General features: G+C 39.8%; 1 protein-coding gene across 7 annotated transcripts in view; it reads right to left on the bottom strand.

Moving 5' to 3' along the window:
* The window catches only part of myo1b (myosin IB), a 272,630-nt gene that overhangs the window by 22,201 nt on the left and 232,445 nt on the right, over window positions 1-17,984 (bottom strand). For 5 of the 7 annotated variants that reach the window (XM_043692877.1, XM_043692881.1, XM_043692880.1 and 2 more), the window contains 4 exons: window positions 9,526-9,612; window positions 7,175-7,249; window positions 4,424-4,558; window positions 2,841-2,947 (listed from right to left, as the gene is read on the bottom strand). In XM_043692877.1, coding sequence (XP_043548812.1) covers window positions 2,841-2,947; window positions 4,424-4,558; window positions 7,175-7,249; window positions 9,526-9,612 — 404 coding nt within the window. The remainder of the gene's footprint in view (window positions 1-2,840; window positions 2,948-4,423; window positions 4,559-7,174; window positions 7,250-9,525; window positions 9,613-17,984) is intronic. The other 2 variants (XM_043692883.1, XM_043692884.1) reach the window with 1 other exon arrangement.

Genomic DNA, 17,984 nt, shown 5'->3' with positions numbered 1-17,984 from the left:
TCTGCCTGTGTCCAGATAAATCCACCCCTTGCAAAGTGAGAGTCCTGGTTGGCTTACATATGGCATTTTCAAATGGAATTCTTGGTTTAGTCCTTATCGGAATTGGTATAGAAGGAAGTGATGGGCAATAAATGCTGGTGCAGCCAGTGATGTCCATATTTGAATAAAATTTGGATTACTAATTAGGCCAAAGTTCAAATATTACAAGGAGGTGTGGGCACTCTTGTTATCAGAACAGGTACAAAGGGTTAGGGCCTATAATTTTGTAGAAAGGATTTTAAAAAGCTTACTTTAAATTGCAACAGAGAGTAATGAATGGGGAGATGTAATAAAGGTTCCATTTTGATAGTAAGCAATAGGAGTCTGTTTCAAGGGTTTGTGAAGCACTAGCAAAGGGCTACAGAATCAAGACCATCACTAAAGTAACAAAAAAGTTATTCTTTACATCAAGGGTTATTAGGTGAGGACCGGTCCGTCACTAACGGTCAATGGAGCATAAACTGGAACAGCATTGGAGACACATTTGGGTAAATATTTGCAAGGAAGAAATTTCAAAAGATAGGAGAAAAGAGCAGTGACATTGGATTTGAATAGATAGCTCCCTCTGTAAATATAGCACCTGCTATAGGGCCATGGGTGAATATCTTCTCTTGTTCTATAATTTCCAATATGGATTTCAAGGGGACAAGATAGGCCAGTGGAATTTAAGAAAAGGAAGTGTGCAATGATACACTTTGGTCTGAAGAACAAGGAGAAGCAATATAAAATAAAGGATTAATTCTAAAGCGGATGCAGCAATTGAGTGACTTGGGATGCAAATGTAAAAAATTTAAAAGATGGCATGGCAAATTGTGGTAATAAAACTGGAGATATTGGGCTTCTTTAAATGGAGACATAGAGCACAAAATCACGCAAGTTATGGTGAATCTTTCTAACGATACTGTTCAGCTTCAACTGCAGCAGTGTCCAATTTTCAGCACTACATTCTCCGAAGAGGTTGAAGGGTTTAGAGAGATGTAAAGTTATCTGGGTGTGGTTCAGGGATGAGCATCTTAGTTAAGTGGATAGACGGTATAGGAGGCTAACTTCAGAGAGAGGAGATAATTAAGAGATTTGATAAAGGTTCAAAATCATGAAGCAACTGGATAGAGTAGATAGGCAGTAAATTTTCACATTGATGGAAGGATCAAGGACCATGATACACCAACGTAAAGTGAACGGCAGAGGAAACAAAGTGAACATGAGGAAACATTGGGGCGGCACAGTGGCTCAGTGGTTAGCACTGCAGCCTCACAGCACCAGGGTCCCAGGTTCGATCCCAGCCTCGGATAACTGTCTGTGTGGAGTTTGCACATTCTCCCTGTGTCTGCGTGGGTTTCCTCCGGGTGCTCCGGTTTCCTCCCACCGTCCAAAGATGTGCAGGTCAGGTGAATTGGCCATGATAAATTGCCCATAGTGTTAGGTGCATTAGTCAGAGGGAAATGGGTCTGGGTGGGTTACTCTTTGGAGGGTCGGTGTGGACTGGTTGGGCCGAAGGGCCTGTTTCCACACTGTAGGGAATTTAATCGAATCACAGAACACAGTTTGAATCTGAAATGCACTGACTGAACATTTGGTGGAGGTGGAACCAACTGACTTCCAAAAGCAAATTAGATTCTTATTTTAAGAGAAAACAGTTGCAGTCCTATAGGGAAAGGGCAGGGGAGTAGGACTGGTTAAATTACAGTGACAGCACAGACATCGAGAGCTGAGTGGCCTCCTTTTTTGCTATGACCATTGTATGATTTTGTGTCATATCACAAATTACTCATATATATCCAAAATATTGTTTTTTTTTAAAAAAAGAACTTTATCCCATTTGGACTTGAATGAATTTATAGTATTTGCTTCCTACTTCTTCCTATGATGTCTTCATGTTTACTTCTGGTTTTCAATCTATAAAAGCAGGAAAAATCTTGCTTTTAATGACACTATTCCCTGACACTCCTAACATAAAGACTTAAACAAGTTCTTAAAGGAAATAGTAATTCTTCAGCCAAAACAGTCAAGCACTCCAATGAGGAGGAAGGTGCTACTCCAATATTCCTGGCTCCTGTGAACAGATGGCCAGGTAATGTTGTAAATAACCCCTATATGTATTTGGGATTAACACCAGGCTAGATGGGAGCTGGTCTCAAGAGAAATGTTACAGCCCAGGAGGTCATTTTAACTCTGCAAAGTCCAAATAATTTGGAAATTGTCCCTATTGCTTTTTGTTGTGAATGTGATTGAATAATCATTTGCCAAATCATCAAAGTGCCAAAGCGCATGCTCATTTTAAAGGAAAATTCCTTATTTTGCATCTCATATATAGTTCCTACTTAAAGTCATAGAGATGCACAGCATGGAAACAGACCCTTTGGTCCAACTCGTCCATGCCGACCAGATATCCCAAACAATCTAGTCCCACCTGCCAGCACCCGGCCCATATCCCTCCAAACCCTTCCTATTCATATACCCATCCAAATGCCTCTTACATGTTGCAATTGTAACTCATTCTCAAATCAGTACAGAAGATATGCCTGAAAATAAAAGACCATAAAGTATATGCACGATCATTATAGCAAGCTCATCATTACATTTTACAAGTGTATATATATATATTGGCAAAGGAGATTTAATGGATCAAGTTCGTTACACAACAGAAATAACAATTTTAGCAGCAATGTGGTGTTGAAATGTTTCACTTGACTGTTCATTGATGCCCTAAAAGAAATTTTTTATTTCAAATTTTAATGCACTGTTCTTATGAAGGACACCTTTACACCGTATTTACCACTATGTCTGACATTGATAATTACCTGTTAGTATACAATGCCTTTTTATCCTTGAACAGTTCACTTGCCTCGAGCTTCTCTTCAAAAATAGCTTTCTTCTGTTCTGTGAACTGATCCCTGTACTTCTTGCACTACAAGCACAGCATGACATTGTGTTATTTTTTAAAATCTCCTCTTTCTTTTCGCAACATTAAGCTAAGAGGAGGCATCACACTTCAGGATTAGGCATAGACTGTCGAAATGTGAACGTGTGTTATTTCAACCTTGACTAATGGTTCTTTAACATTGAACAGTATTGTAACTTTGTTATAATAAACAAAAGTAATTTTCACAATCTTTAAAAAAAACTTTTCTTTCAATGTTCTTTCAACTACTTAAACGTGACCAAGTCAATGCTGTCTGTTTGAAATGCCTGACAGTTTTACCACTATTTCTGATGACTTTTTTGCAAAACCTCTTACACAAAAATCAATACTTCAAACTTTCTGGAGGGATAGGCAAAAGCACCCAGTGCCAGCTCGAGGGATATTGTTCAGATGATCATTCAAAACAAAAAGCTGAACCTGGACTTTGATCCTTTTCACATCATCTATGGATTCAAGTCCCAAACCCAGCAGCAGAAGGATTTCCTAAACAGCCATAACTGAGCTGGCCAATTAAGGACTTATTTTTGAGAACAGAGTAACAAACAGATACTGTAGATTGGAGGGAGGCACAGTAATGGTTTGCAGTAGTCAGAGTCAGCAGCGGGAACATTGCCCGTGTGGAAGCAGGAGTGTCAGCAACAATGTAGAGAGTCGTCATTATCAGCAGAGCAGCTGACTCTGTACCAGCCCCAGCACAAAGGAGACATCAGTCTCCAAGAGATTATCAAGCTATGGCAAGCCTTTGAGATGGGAATGTTTCAATTTTGCCATTTTATGTGGCCAGCACTAAATGTCATTGAAATCGTACATTGGTCTGACCAGCTGAGAGTTGTTGGGATGCAAGACACTGGGATCCTATAAGCCACAGACAAAATTATCTGATGCTGGGGAAAGAAATGAAAATTAACCCCTGGGCTACCCAAATTGGATTGCCAACATTAGACCCTTCCTGCCTTTGGGAAAGCAGTCTGGAGCAGGAGCTCATCAGTAAACTGGCCGGACACAAGCTTCCATCAATTTTCTTCCTTTCACATCTCACCCTCTGAAAAACCTGTCTCCAAGGTTCTGGGAATAACTCTCCCAAAGAGTTAAAAAAAAAAGAGCAAAGGCAATGCTCAACCTGCTCTCAAACATTGACATGCACAAATTTACCAACAGAAGTCACAGACAAGCAATCAGGAGTCCAGAAAACTACTTTCCTAAGTTCTCCTGTTCTCTAATTAAGGGCTGTTCAAGGTTTATATGGTGTCTCATCTACCATCCCCTAGCTGATGAAGTGGGAGTTTGACCTATCACTTGAGAGAACTGTCTATTTTGAGAATTCATTTGAGAAAAACAGTTGAGATGAGGAATTCACTATATTGTAAGCTAGGAATAGCAATCAATGTGCGTGTGGAGAAAATGTTGAGCAATGAACATACGTTTAGTTTTTAATATCTGACAAAATCTTTTGTATTTTACCCTCCACAGGTGGAAGATCCTCTTCAGCTCAGTGTGAGTATCATCCAAGAAGAAATATGGTCGTGGAGGCCAGGTCTTCTCTGTTGGGGACATTGATGGCAGCTTCTTCTTCATTTCTAAGAAATACTTTTGCATCTGAGTCAAAATAAAGCAGTGCATTACAAATCATGCTATGTCAAAACAGGGAGGTCAACGAGATGGTTGTGTTTTGGCTGACTGTCTTTAATTTAGGATAAATTGGTAGACTGAAAGGAATTACATCTTTCACATTGTGCTGACAGGGTTGGCTGTGTGGTTTGGGTGTTGAAGGTTTAAAAAGTCGGGGCGAGGAGAACAATGCTGTTTTATTGGGAAAAGTTGCAGGTTATCCATATTTAGGTGATAGCTATCAAATATCGATGTAGTATATATCGAAGCAATACCCAGCATGAATGGTGGATATACTTCAAGTCCAGGGAGGAGTTAGAAACATCAGGTTTGTTACTAGTACCACAATGCTTTGCCCCACACAACAGCACTGGAATTAGAAATGGTAGATATATTTGATAGGCTGCAAAGGAAATATGCTTCGGTTTCATGACACAACACATTACATTACACAAACATCCAGATGAAATCGGATAACTCGATCTTCCACAACATTGTGATCTGAAGAGCAGTTAACATAGAACCCTAGAAGTAGAGAGTGTGGTGCTGGAAAAGCACAGCAGGTCAGGCAGCATCTGAGGAGCAGGAGAATCGACGTGCCTCGCATACTGCCTGACCTATTGCACTTTTCCACACCACACTCTCGACTCTAATTTCCAACATCTGCAGTCCTCACTTTCTCATAGAAACATAGAAGACTGAGCAGTCCATTTGACCCCACAGGTCTTCTGCACTTTTCAGTATGGTCATGGTTGATCATTGAGCTCAGTACCCTAATACCACCAACCAACCTCCCTCCCTCCATATCCCTTGGATCCCTTTATCCGCAAGAGCTTTTGATTTTTATTTAAAGCTTATATCAACCACCTTCTTGAAAACACAATGCTTTGGCCCCAACTACTTTCTGTGGTGGCGAATTCCAGAGGTTCGGCACTTTCTGGGTGAAGAAATTTCTGTTTATCTACATCCCAAAATGTTTGCGCTTTATCCTTCAGCATTTCCGTTACTTTCCCCTTCGTCTCCTCTCATAGCACATCATCGTGTTCCCCGGCCAACATCCATCTTGGGCTTGATGTTGTGATTCACCAAAACTCAGCCTAAGGTGGAGGAACAGAATCTCATTTTCTGCTTGAGGACCTCGCAGTCTTCAGAACTTAATATTGAGTTCAATAATTTTAGGGTCTGTTCAGCTTCTTCCATGCTCAGAGTTTGAGAGAAGATTTGTAGCTCGGGTGTGCGTTGTTGTGGTTCTGTTCGCTAGGCTGGGAATTTGTGTTGCAGACGTTTCGTTCCCTGTCTAGGTGACATCCTCAGTGCTTGGAAGCCTCCTGTGAAGCGCTTCTGTGATGTTTCCTCCAGCATTTATAGTGGTTTGTCTCTGCCACTTCCGGTTGTCAGTTCCAGCTGTCCACTGCAGTGGCCGGTATATTGGGTCCAGGTCGACGTGTTTGTTGATAGAATCTGTGGATGAGTGTCATGCCTCTAGGAATTTCCCTGGCTGTTCTCTGTTTGGCTTGTCCTATAATAGTAGTGTTCTTCCATGCTCTTACCCCCACATGCCAGGTCTTGTCATCACTTGGGCTGCTACCACGACTAACCCTTTGTCAGCTATTAATGGTCCCGATTAGCAGCTATTCATTCCCCCAGGCTGACCATTACTCGCTCCTTTCTCTGTCCAACTGCTATTCTGTCTGTCTAAGCTTCATTTCTACCTATCATTTACTCCTCGCTCTTTCCCCTTCACCCCATCTTCTGCGTATACACAGCAACCTTTCCCTAGCTACACTCAGTAGTGAAGAACGCTCACTGGATCCAAAACATTAACTCTGCTTTCTCCCCAAAAGTGCTGCCAGACCTGCTGAGTCTCTGCAGCATTGTGTGTCTGTTTGTCAGTGACAATATAGAAGTCTCAGTTTACATTTTAATCTGAGTAACTGCTTTGGAGTTCAATCATATAACTCTTTCCTTGAGGTCAAGAGATTGCATCAATCCAGTCAGACAGGCATAAAAGGTATTCATAGATGACCAATACCTGTCTGGTTTCAAAAATAGTCATTTTCACACCTGGAATTGTGTTTTAAATACACCCAGAACAACTTGTTGTGGTACATTTGTGTCTGATTATCTGTTAAGACTGTATTGTTAACATTGCTTAATCCAATTGTACCTTCTAATTTAATTGTGAGATTAGCTTTAGCCTGTCTGTGTGGAGTTTGCACATTCTCCCAGTGTCTGTGTGGGTTTCCTCCGGGTGCTCCTGTTTCCTCCCACAGTCCAAAGATGTGCAGGTTAGGTGCATTGACCATGCTAAATTGCCCATAGTGTTAGCTGAAAGGGGTAAATGTAGGGGAATGGGTCTGGGTGGGTTGCTCTTCGGAGGGTCGGTGTGGACTTGTTCGGCCAAAGGGCCTGTTTCCACACTAAGTAATGTAAACATATGGAATGTAAAAAAGCATACAGAACACTTTGCTCCACTGTTATTCATTGTCGATACAAGGTATAGATTATTGCATGTGATGACATATTTATCACATACTGGAAGAAAGATTTAAAATTAATTCAAAAGTGCATAACTACTAGAGAAGTGAATTTCAATCAACTTACAATTCTTTGAATGGTAAATTCATAGATCTTCCTGCCTGCATTTGCACGGAAGAATTTTCTATATTCCCTGCGAACCTGAGGAAAAACAGCAAGAGCAGATAGGTGTTTAACACAGGATTCATCAAAAGCTTTGTTGATAATTGACATCATAGTGCTGCTATAGAAAACAGTTTCTATATAGAATCTACAGTTGCCAGAAACAGTTAAGAATTGACATTCCGATATCATAATATTTAGGAACCTCAACTTTAAATTGATTTAATACAGAATACAATGAAAACACAAAATGTAAATCAAATCAATAAAACCAGTAAACAAAACCTTTGATGAACAAAAGCATGCACAGAATCTGTGAATGGAAATGTTAGCAATGGATTACGAATCAACGGTAGGTTAGTGTTACTAGATTTCAGAACCATTTCATAAATAATGAGTTCCCAATCAAACAGCTATTCTCAAAGCTGTTGAAGGGATTGTTATTGTGTCCTTGGTGACATCAATTTAAGAGTTTTTAAGCAACATCTTGTTTAAAATCAGAATCATTTGAGAATCATCCATAAAATCAGAAATAGAGATCATAGAAAGCATTAACTGTTTCTCTATACAAACCCTGCACAACACAAGTTTGTATTCCTCAGCATTTGTTTTAAAATCAGATTTGTGTGTCTACAGTATTTTGCTTTCCCCACTGAAGTTCTTCAAACATAAGTGTCTCCTTAAAACGTGAACTAATAGCTTAGATACATTGGATGACAGGAAATCAGTCTCTCAATTGTTGAATTAGAAGTCAAAGAGATTACCTAGAATGGCAGGGTCTTTCTCATGCTTTCTTATGAAAAGGGCCTCTGGGAAACTTATGTTAGATGGGAGGAAAGCCTAATAGGTTCCAAGGGATTTTCAGGAATATGCAGACATCTGTTCAGGTCTATTATTGGTTGGGGCCTGGTGGGGTTGACTCCTCCTTCACTATCAACTTTTTGAGGGCTGTGAAGGATAGACTCTGCTTAGGGTTAGCCAGGAAGCCTTCAACATCTGCCCAGCCATGCAAGCTTCAAGCAAGACTTTGTGCAAGTAAATACAAATTTAAACCAAACCTTGTCCTGTGCTCGTTTCACAATTAAATGTTATAAAGCCTATTAGTCCCTCAGCTTTATTCATATTTTAAAAATTATGTTACTTTTCAACAAGTTAATTCCCTTTTAGGAGCTTGTTCTTTTGTATTCCAGTGGATTGTGTGATTGTGAAACTTTATCAGTTCACTGTAAGCAAGCAATTTATGATTTATCACCTGTTTTTATACACAAAACTGCATATACTGTAGATTGAGACTACATCCACAATACCCTCAACCATTACTTTTATGGATGCTTTCAATAAATGAAGCTCAAATTCTGGAGAGTTAAAAAAAACCATCAATACAATCAATCTGGTGTCCAACCTTCCTGTGAATTGTTCCTCTTCCCAATGATGGATCTAATGCCCACCCAATGTCTCACTGAAGAATCACTCAACAATTCTTCAACACACTGACAAACAAAGCAAAGTGACTTTGATCGGAGCTGTGACTCTCACACTCTGGTTTGATTGGTCACACAACCGGAACAGTGAGGACATGATTCCACTCATTGGATTTTAACTTTCTTGTTTGAGTGGCTCATGTTACTTCCAAATGCCCTGGCTTGCCCTTTGGTTTTACTGGACAGCAAGGAAACAAGGCGGCTCACACCAAATCAGCTTGGCCAGCATCTAAATTCGTTTCTGGGTCATATTGTGCACTAATTCAACTGATTTTAAAAATTAACCGTACAAGGAAAGCTTAAACACATACACATCACTTTAAGTCTCATCCAATGTTTAAAAGCTTGTCACAGAGCCTTTCAAATCTAGCACTGGCAATTGTGTTGTAAATATTTACAAAGACTATTACTTCTAGTTCTAGTATTCCAAAAGTCACCAAAAACAAAGTGGCAGCGCTCTTTATTTTGAGCACAAAAACACCTTGTGCCAATATCATAACATATCTATACACCAAATTCTCTCATGTTTCCTAGACAATAAGCACATGGAGACTGTTTAGTTTTATTAATGATTGTTAAATTTCTGATCTCTATAAGTGACATGTATAAATCACTGGTGAACTCCTATTAAATGCAGCAAAAGTCTCCCAAATAAAACTTGTTTCAATTAAAAGTGCGGACAAAACAATGTCAATATTTTTATTTATTAATTTTTTTTGTTAATGGATATTCAGTGGAAGTGGTCTAAAGGTTAGTATAGTAATGCAGCAGAGTTAGTAGTTAATGTCGTTTCCATTTGGGGGAATTGTAGAGGAAGGTGGAGCGGGAAAGTACCTTCAGTCCAAGCCAGTAAGCCCAAATGACAGCAACCGCATGTTTACGCCTGGCTTCTTCCTTCAGGCGTTTCAATTCTCTCCGCGCCTAAAAGGTCGCACATAATGAGTGAAGAGACAGATCGGTAGACATGAGACAGAGACACAGGTAAACAGAGAAGCAAATTCCCCAAAGGCATTGAAAGAATGCGTATCAAAATTGGAAAGCAGTCCATACAATCAGATACTTTTTAAAATTATATCACATCTTTCTAAGCAGCAAACAAACCATTAAGACATTTCAGGAAACCTACAGTATGTCACCTAAGTTTTTAGTGTCTTGCTGTACAGTAATAACTGTTTTTTGGTTAGAAATAATTATGCTTTAGACTCCAAATGCTGGAGTTTCATCAAGTGTACTTTATACAGTTCTCCATATAGCTGGTGAACTAATACTTTACCTTGGATGAACATGACCATAACAACTAGTTCCAAGCAGTTTATAAGTAACAATTTGACATCCTCTTTTCCTTAAAGGAAATGATCAATACAACTGTTCTAATCATCTAATTCTAATCATTCTAATCATATTTCTTTCTAGAGTTGACTAACCAAAACTTTTATAAATAAACAGAACAATTTAAGCATTCTTTCGAGTTTGATTTCTTATCTAAAAATATTATTCACAATATCGCAAAGGTAGTTGGCAGCTTGTCGATTTGACGTTCATTCCTCTTTGGGAGTTGACAAACTGCACAGATGAGATTGTATGTTGCTCCAAATGTTGTGGGAGTCTTGTCTGGTGTTTATAAAGGTTGCGTCATTTGCTAGTAATGTTGTTGATGGTTTATTACTTGTTCATAATGTTGCTGATGAGGAGTCTTGAATTGGCACTTCATCTTTTTTGCTGTCCGAGCTCAGTTGGAGTTTGAATACGAACTCTATACCTTCTCATTTACTCACTGGCTTCAAATTCAATGATGAATGACCTTGGAGTCTCAGCTTCCAGGTCATTGTTAAATCCTGTACATTGGCAGTTTGACCTTGAGTTTAGGCTTGAAATTAGCATGCTTGAACTGTTGACCTACTTCTGTTTGCTCATTAGTGAGTTGTTGTCTTACTTCTCAGCCACTCAGAGGCAGTATCATGTTTGGCAATATCGCCGTATACTTTCCACTATTTTAAAGCTCTTCAGTTGATTTCACGTTAGCTTCAAAAGTATGGTTCAATTTGAGCCAATAAAGCAAGGTTTAGATTTTCTTTTGTCTCTCAAAAGCCTAAGGGTTCACTAAACCTTCTAGGTGGATCTCTCTCTAAAACCCATGCCCTTGGTAATCTGGTGATGTGTTGATAATATCGAATCCAAATTGTTCAGCAAACAAACTCTCAGGTCGCTAGTTGGGTTCCATTGTCAAATATTCTTCGCTCAGGAATCTCTTGCTCAACAGACAGAACTACTGCTGATGTTGTTGTCATAGTTCTCAAACTTATCATCCTTCAAATAAACAACTTTTTGAATGGCCGTCTATGTCTATGGGATGCCATTTTTTGATTTCTGTATGAACATATCAGCTCTCTAAGTATGTCATGGTTTGGGTGGGAACAACATTATCTCTTTCTGCTGGGTGTTTGTTCTGGTGTACATAACATATGGATACTTTTCTATCAATGTTACTATAGGTGCCTCAAAATAACCAGTTGATCTGGCACTGAGTTTACATTTTTCCACTCCCATGTGACTTTCATGTGCCTTCTGGAGAAGTTCTCTCCTCATTGTTTAGTGTAAGCTTATTTTGGATCTGGCTAGTGGGACACCACTTTCCACTGAGGCATTCTCGGACAGACCAATGCTGCCATATTGATTGGTGTACCTTCTCAGGCCATTCGGAGTGCACTGTCTGAGAGGACATCAGCAGTTCTTCATGTTCACGGATTTCATTTCTAATTTACCTCTGTTTTGGTAATATGTTCACCAGCTGATTATCTCTATAGCTAGAACTTTTATCATCTATTTCTCCTGTGTTAAAATAGCGCATTTCACTCCCTGACTTGTATTTCAAAGTGCAACAGTAACTGAAGTCTCAAGAGTATTGTGCAGCATCACTGTTGCTTTATGAACATTTCCTGTGGATGTGTCCAGTGGGTAATCATCACTGGAATTTCTCTCAAACAGATATTCGGAATTTCTCACATCCATGCATAACTTCCAAAACCTCCCAATATTTCAATGTCTGATCAATTTGCAGAGTGACAGTTTTCTTTCTGTTCTAGTATAATAGACTTGTCTCCTTCTACATTACCGCTTAAACTAGTCAAAATTCAACTCATGATTCTGACCACTGGTTCTCAATATCATCTTTCATCAGCTTTTTTTAGGATTGTCATGTATGAAAGAACTCATGTCCTGGATCAAGCCAAGGAAATTTCTCAATTTTTTTCCCTTTCTTTGCAGCTTCTATTTCAGAGATGGTTGTAATTTGCTGAGGACCTAGCTCAACTCTATCGGGTATATAGTCTATTCCAAATAGATGGTGGTCTGCCACTTTCACAATGCCCTTGTTTGTGTACGCAGCTTGATCCCTGCTTTCCTGGTTTGCTGCAATGGCTTTGATGGTGGTCATGATTTTTTTCCTACCTTAAATCTAGATGCTCATATCAGCAGCTATGCCACCTGCTCCTTTGTGCCCTACGTGCGTCTCAACTACTTTCTGATGGATCACTTCTTGGCTCAGTTGAAGGCCAAGAGTTAGGCACTGGAATGTTGTCAACAGCAAAGATTCCTTCTCAAGTTTCAGGAACCATTCCTGGCATCAAACTTGTTGGAACATTTTGCTCTAGCTGGTGCTGTTGTTATCTCTTTCAGTATTTCAAATCAGGTCAGAGCTCCTCCTTGATTTGCTAAGATTTTTGGGATCCAGGCAAATTCCTAGCAATTTCCCTTCTCTCAGCAGAAGGGAATTGACATAGTCTGAAGGTTGTAACTCAGGTGATCCTTTTTATGTCTTTTAGCCATCTCTGCGACTCCCTTTTACTGGTTCTTTATGTGGAGGATGAATCATTAGTTTCACCACTGGATAGAGACTGACGTGATAGTCAATTTCTTCAAAGATTTCACTCAGGGCCCAATAGTAGAATCTTGGGCAATCAAGGTGGGGGGGGGGGGGGGGGGGGAGAAAAACAGAGCTGGACTTGGGTCAGGGGCTGATCGCTCAGGCCACGTGCAGCACCAAAGCTGTGATTTCTCTCCTTGCCCCTGTATCCAACCACCTCATCAAAACTCTATGGGTACATTTGTACCAAACATTCATTACTTCTGATTACTGCACACCTTTGAAGGGATATACTACATTCAAACTCTCAGAGTCACCTCCTATGTCTCAGGGTTTACTGAGATCTGCTACAGCTCTTTACAAATACCCAACCCCAGGAGAGCAGGATGATCAGTTTTACTGCTAAAGTATCAATTCTTGGCTATACCAGTACCATAACATTTTTCTTAGGGAATCATTTTCCTTCAAATTTTTCAGGGAATATCATCGGACGTTGTCTGAGTGGGATAATCTTACTCAATGCCCTATTATCAAGCTTCAGCATAATTGTTATAAAATGGGCTTACTTCCTACCTTCTTCCTGATCTTGACAGTGGTGTGAATTTATTTTCTCTGTGAACTGTCGAATTTAGACATTGAATGCAGCTGTGTGGTTCCTATGTCTAATGTGTTGTCAGTCATGTATGACTTCTTTTACTTGGCATTTACCTTGTTTCTCATCTTCTGTTTCCTGCACCTTTTTTCCCTCCCAAACCAAGCGATTGTGTTTTTCGAGCACGCTGCAGGTTGATTCACATACGGAACATTTCCATCTATCCATGAACTCATGGGGTCATCCTTATCCCTCACACATCTTTCTCTGTGTCTAGCGCACATTCTGTTATTGCTGTTTCACTGCAACGCCCCTGCTGTTGTTCACCTGACTTAACTGAAGGCTAGTCATTTGGTTATTCAGTATCTTCATCTGTCTACTTGGGCTTTCATGTGCTCTAGGCAGTAGATGCTTTACTGTTAACTTGTCCCTCCAATGAATTCTTTTTGTTCTGCAGCGATCATAGTGCTCCAACTGAACTAATCCAGCAGTCTTTCATCCGTATGCTTGAATTTACATTTCCTGGCTGCATTTTTCTGTCTTGTTTTGAGATCGTCAACAGTATCACCTGCTTCAGGCTTGGAAAGCCCTTTCAATAGATCCAATGATATGCTTTCAACTAAAGGTGCACAATACTCTTATTTCATCACAAATGTCAACAACATTACAATACATCACACTCTGCAGAAACTATTTCTTAATCACCAAGGGAACCTAATTCTATAAATCAATTACACCTCAGTAACTAGACTTACAGTTTATGAGCATATTTCAGTGTAATCTGCTGGAAATCCACAGCATGTAAATAGATGTTACCATGTTTAAAATGGCAGACATCTGAGGAAAAATAACTTTGAAGAGTCTTTTATTATCTCTTTTTCACATGGTATCAGCATCATTGGTTATACCAGCATCTATTACCCACCCCTAAATGTTCGAGAAAGTGGTGGTAAATTGCCTTGAACTAGAGCAGGCCATGGTGATTAGACTACACTCAAAGGTGCTATTCTGAAGTGAATTCTAGGATCTTGACTCAGTGATCATGAAGGAATGGAGAAATTGTTCCAAGTCAGGATGGTAAATGACTTGAAGGGAACTCTTGGCTGATGGTGCTCCAGTAAATTTGCTGCCCTTATGACCTCTTACTACACAGAGAATGTATTTGTATGGTGCCATTAAAGGAGCCTGGGTGAGTTGTAGCAGTGCATCTTGTAGATAACACACACTGCTGTCACATTTTGAGGAAGTGTATGTTAAAGGTGACAAATGAGTTGCTAATCAAATAGGCTGCCTTAATTCTAGATTCCTGATGAAGGGCTCTTGCCTGAATAGGCAGGGTGGGCAGATGGAGTTCAAGGATATTTTCCACTCTTGTTGCCAGACATAAAATGTGCTCTCTTTTTGCCCAAAATATATTTCACACCTTGTGTATGGCTACGCTTTTGTAAATATTCGCAAAAGTGAGACTTCGAATTCTCTATATATGTGCTGTCATACTGATGGAGGTTTAATTTATTCAGGTACACAGTTAACTGTTAAGTTTCCTATTGAGACAAGCCTATTAGTTAAAATATTTGCATGCAGGAGGACCTTGAATGAAGTAACACTAATTGCAATTCTCAGTGACAAACCTTTCCTAGGTTTATTAATGAGCAAGACTGATTGATCGATGATCACCGGTATTCTGACAAACTGTGGACCTGCTTGTTTCAGGTTTGGATAATCATATCCTGAAGAGGATTGGCTTTGTTCTGAATGATCATTGATTGATTTAAGGAGGATATCAAGGCCTTAGAAAAGCAGCAAAAGTGATTTACTAGAATGGTGAAAGGATGAGGGACTTCAGTTATTAGCAAGCCTCCTCTCAGAGTAAAAAAATTCTGGGACTGTTTGTTGTGGAACTGAGAAGGTTAAGTCATAATCTCTGCTGAGTTGATCAGGAGGATATATTACGGGCTAACCTCCAGGACCAGGGATAAATAGGAGGTCCACTCATTGGGGCTGTGAGAAAGATTCAAACTTAAAACAATGGTAACTCAATTGAGGGGCCAATTGTTAGTGCTTTTATTTCTTTTATATGCTAGCTTGTGTAATTTGCAATTTCATAGTCGAGTTCTAAGGATCAATCACTGGACCTGAAACGTTAACTCTGATTTCTCTCCACAGATGTTGAGCTTTTCCAGCAATTTCAGTTTTTGTTTGTCACAGTTTAAAAACTTTCCTTTCTCGATTCAAGTCATTACTTCACCTTCTTCACATGGGACAGCTTATTTGTTATTTAACATTTTTCACTTGGGCTCAGTTTTGTTAACTTCATTACACTTCCACAAGTTGTGACAATAAGTGCCCTTTAGGAACAGGAGAACAGGACTAGGTCATTCAGTTCCTCAATTTAATTCACCATTAAATTATATCATGGCTTATCTTAACACATTAACAAACTGTAAGTCAATAGCCTTTAACTACACTCCGAACAATTTGACCCAACTTCAACAAACATTTGGGGGTGGCTGGGGGAATTGTGAAACAGAGAGGGTTTTGAATATCCTTCATGTGAAGAATGTTTTTGGTATCACCTCTGCTCAGCCTCTTTCTAATTTTAAGGTTATGTTTCTATTATTTTGGACTGTCACATCATGAAATAATTTCTTGTGTATTTTAATTTAATTTAGCTAAATGTGAGGCGCTGCATTTTAGGTTAGATTAGATTACTTACAGTGTGGAAACAGGCCCTTCGGCCCAACAAGTCCACACCGACCCGCTGAAGTGCAACCCACCCATACCCCTACACTTACCCCTTACCTAACACTACGGGCAATTTAGCATGGCCAATTCACCTGACCTGCACATCTTTGGACTGTGGGAGGAAACCGGAGCACCCGGAGGAAACCCACACAGACACGGGGAGAACGTGCAAACTCCACACAGTCAGTCAGTCGCCTGAGGCGGGAATTGAACCCGGGTCTCTGGCGCTGTGAGGCAGCAGTGCTAATCACTGTGCCGCCCACAGCAAAGTAAGGCAAATCAGGGCAGAACTTATACTATTAATGGTAGAGTCCTGGGAAGTGTTGCCAAACAAAGAACTTGGAGTGCAGGTTCACAGTTCCTTGAAAGTGGAGTTGCAGGTAGACAGGGTAATGAAGGTAGTGTTTGGTACCATTGCCTTTATTGGTCAGTGCATTGAATATAGGAGTTGGGTGGTCATGTTGTGACTGTACAGGACATTGGTTAGGCCACTTTTAGAATACTGTGTTCAGTTCAGTTCTGGTCTCCCTGCTGTAGGAAAGATGTTGTTAAACGTGAAAGGGTGCAGAAAAGATTTACAAGGATTTTGCCAGGGTTGGAAGGTTTGAGCTATTGGGAAAGGCTGAATAAGCTTGGGCTGTTTTCCCTGGAGTATCAGATGCTGAGGGGTGACCGTAGAGGTTTATAATATCATGAGGGGCATGGAGAGGGTAAATAGCCAAGGTCTTTTTCGCAGAGTAGGAGAGCCCAAGACGAGACAGCCTAGGTTTAAATTGAGAGGGGGAGTATTTAAAAGGCACCTAAAAGGCAACTGCTTCACGCAGAGGGTGATGGAACAAGCTGACAGAAGATATAGTGTAAGCTGGTACACTTGCAACATTTAAAAGGCATCTGGATGGTACATGAATAGGAAGGATTGAGGGGGATATGGGCCAAATGGGACTAAATTAATTTAGGATATCATGTGGCATGGATGAGTTGGACTGGAGGGTCTGTTTCCATATTGTACAACTCCAAGATGCTAATTGAGTATATTTTAGAGGATACAGGCTGCAACTCAAAAGGACATAGATTAGGAATTTATAGACTAGTGCAAGGGGCTGTCATGTAAAGTTGGGTGTTGCCACTTTGGAATCAGTTAGTCACATCATGTTATTTCACACTGTCACCTACAGTACTTCTTGAAATTTGAAGCTAATCACCATTTTTGATATACAGAAGGTTGACAAAACAATATAAAAGAGGGTGAAAAACCAAAGTATGGGCCATGAATGACATCTTCAATTTATCTATATTTTACATTTCATTCAAGCCATGTGTTGATGGGATGGCAGAGTGACTCTCAAAAGAACAATCTGCGGTGATCTCGGGCACCAAGAAGTAAAATGTCAGAATGCTTTCATTTTTCCAGAGTACAATAGATAGTAATCTTTAGCTGCACACAGTAAATTTTTCTGAATCCACTGGCATGCCAATCAAAAAACAAATGTAGCAATAAACTCCAAAACGTATTAAACCATAACTTAGTCCACAAATTCATACTGTATTTTGAGAGTCTCTAAATTAGAATATCACCCTCTCTTCTATTTAATATTTTAACAAAAATAGTAGATTTGACTATAGTTAGTATTTTGCTCAAATGGCTCAATATGGCTAACACAGTATCATATTCTGAAAGGAATTCACGTTTTTGCAATGTATGTGAATCAGCCATGGTGATGATTCAGGTAGTTAATTAACTTAGAGACATCATACAAATACTTGAAAAGTGGAATGACTATCTACACACAAGATTTGTAATAGCAATTTTTTTTTACAATAAATTTTCCTGAAAGATCTGTAACAATTGTTACTGGCTGGTACAATCACTACTCATGACTAATAATGCGCAGAGCAATAAAACACCGAAAACTTGCACATCTTCCTCCTCAGGAGAAAGTGAGGACTGCAGATGCTGGAGACCAGAGTTGAAAAATGTGGTGCTGGAAAAACACAGCAGGCCAGGCAGTATCTGAGGAGCAGGAGAATCGACGTTTCGGGCATGAGCCCTTCTTCAGGAATGAGGCTGGTGTGCCAAGCGGGCTGAGATAAAGG

This window comes from Chiloscyllium plagiosum, chromosome 7, assembly GCF_004010195.1.
Source record: "Chiloscyllium plagiosum isolate BGI_BamShark_2017 chromosome 7, ASM401019v2, whole genome shotgun sequence".
NCBI classification, from domain to species: domain Eukaryota; kingdom Metazoa; phylum Chordata; class Chondrichthyes; order Orectolobiformes; family Hemiscylliidae; genus Chiloscyllium; species Chiloscyllium plagiosum.
Note: the sequence above shows the minus strand (reverse complement) of the source record. Positions and strands in the feature narration are given on the sequence as shown.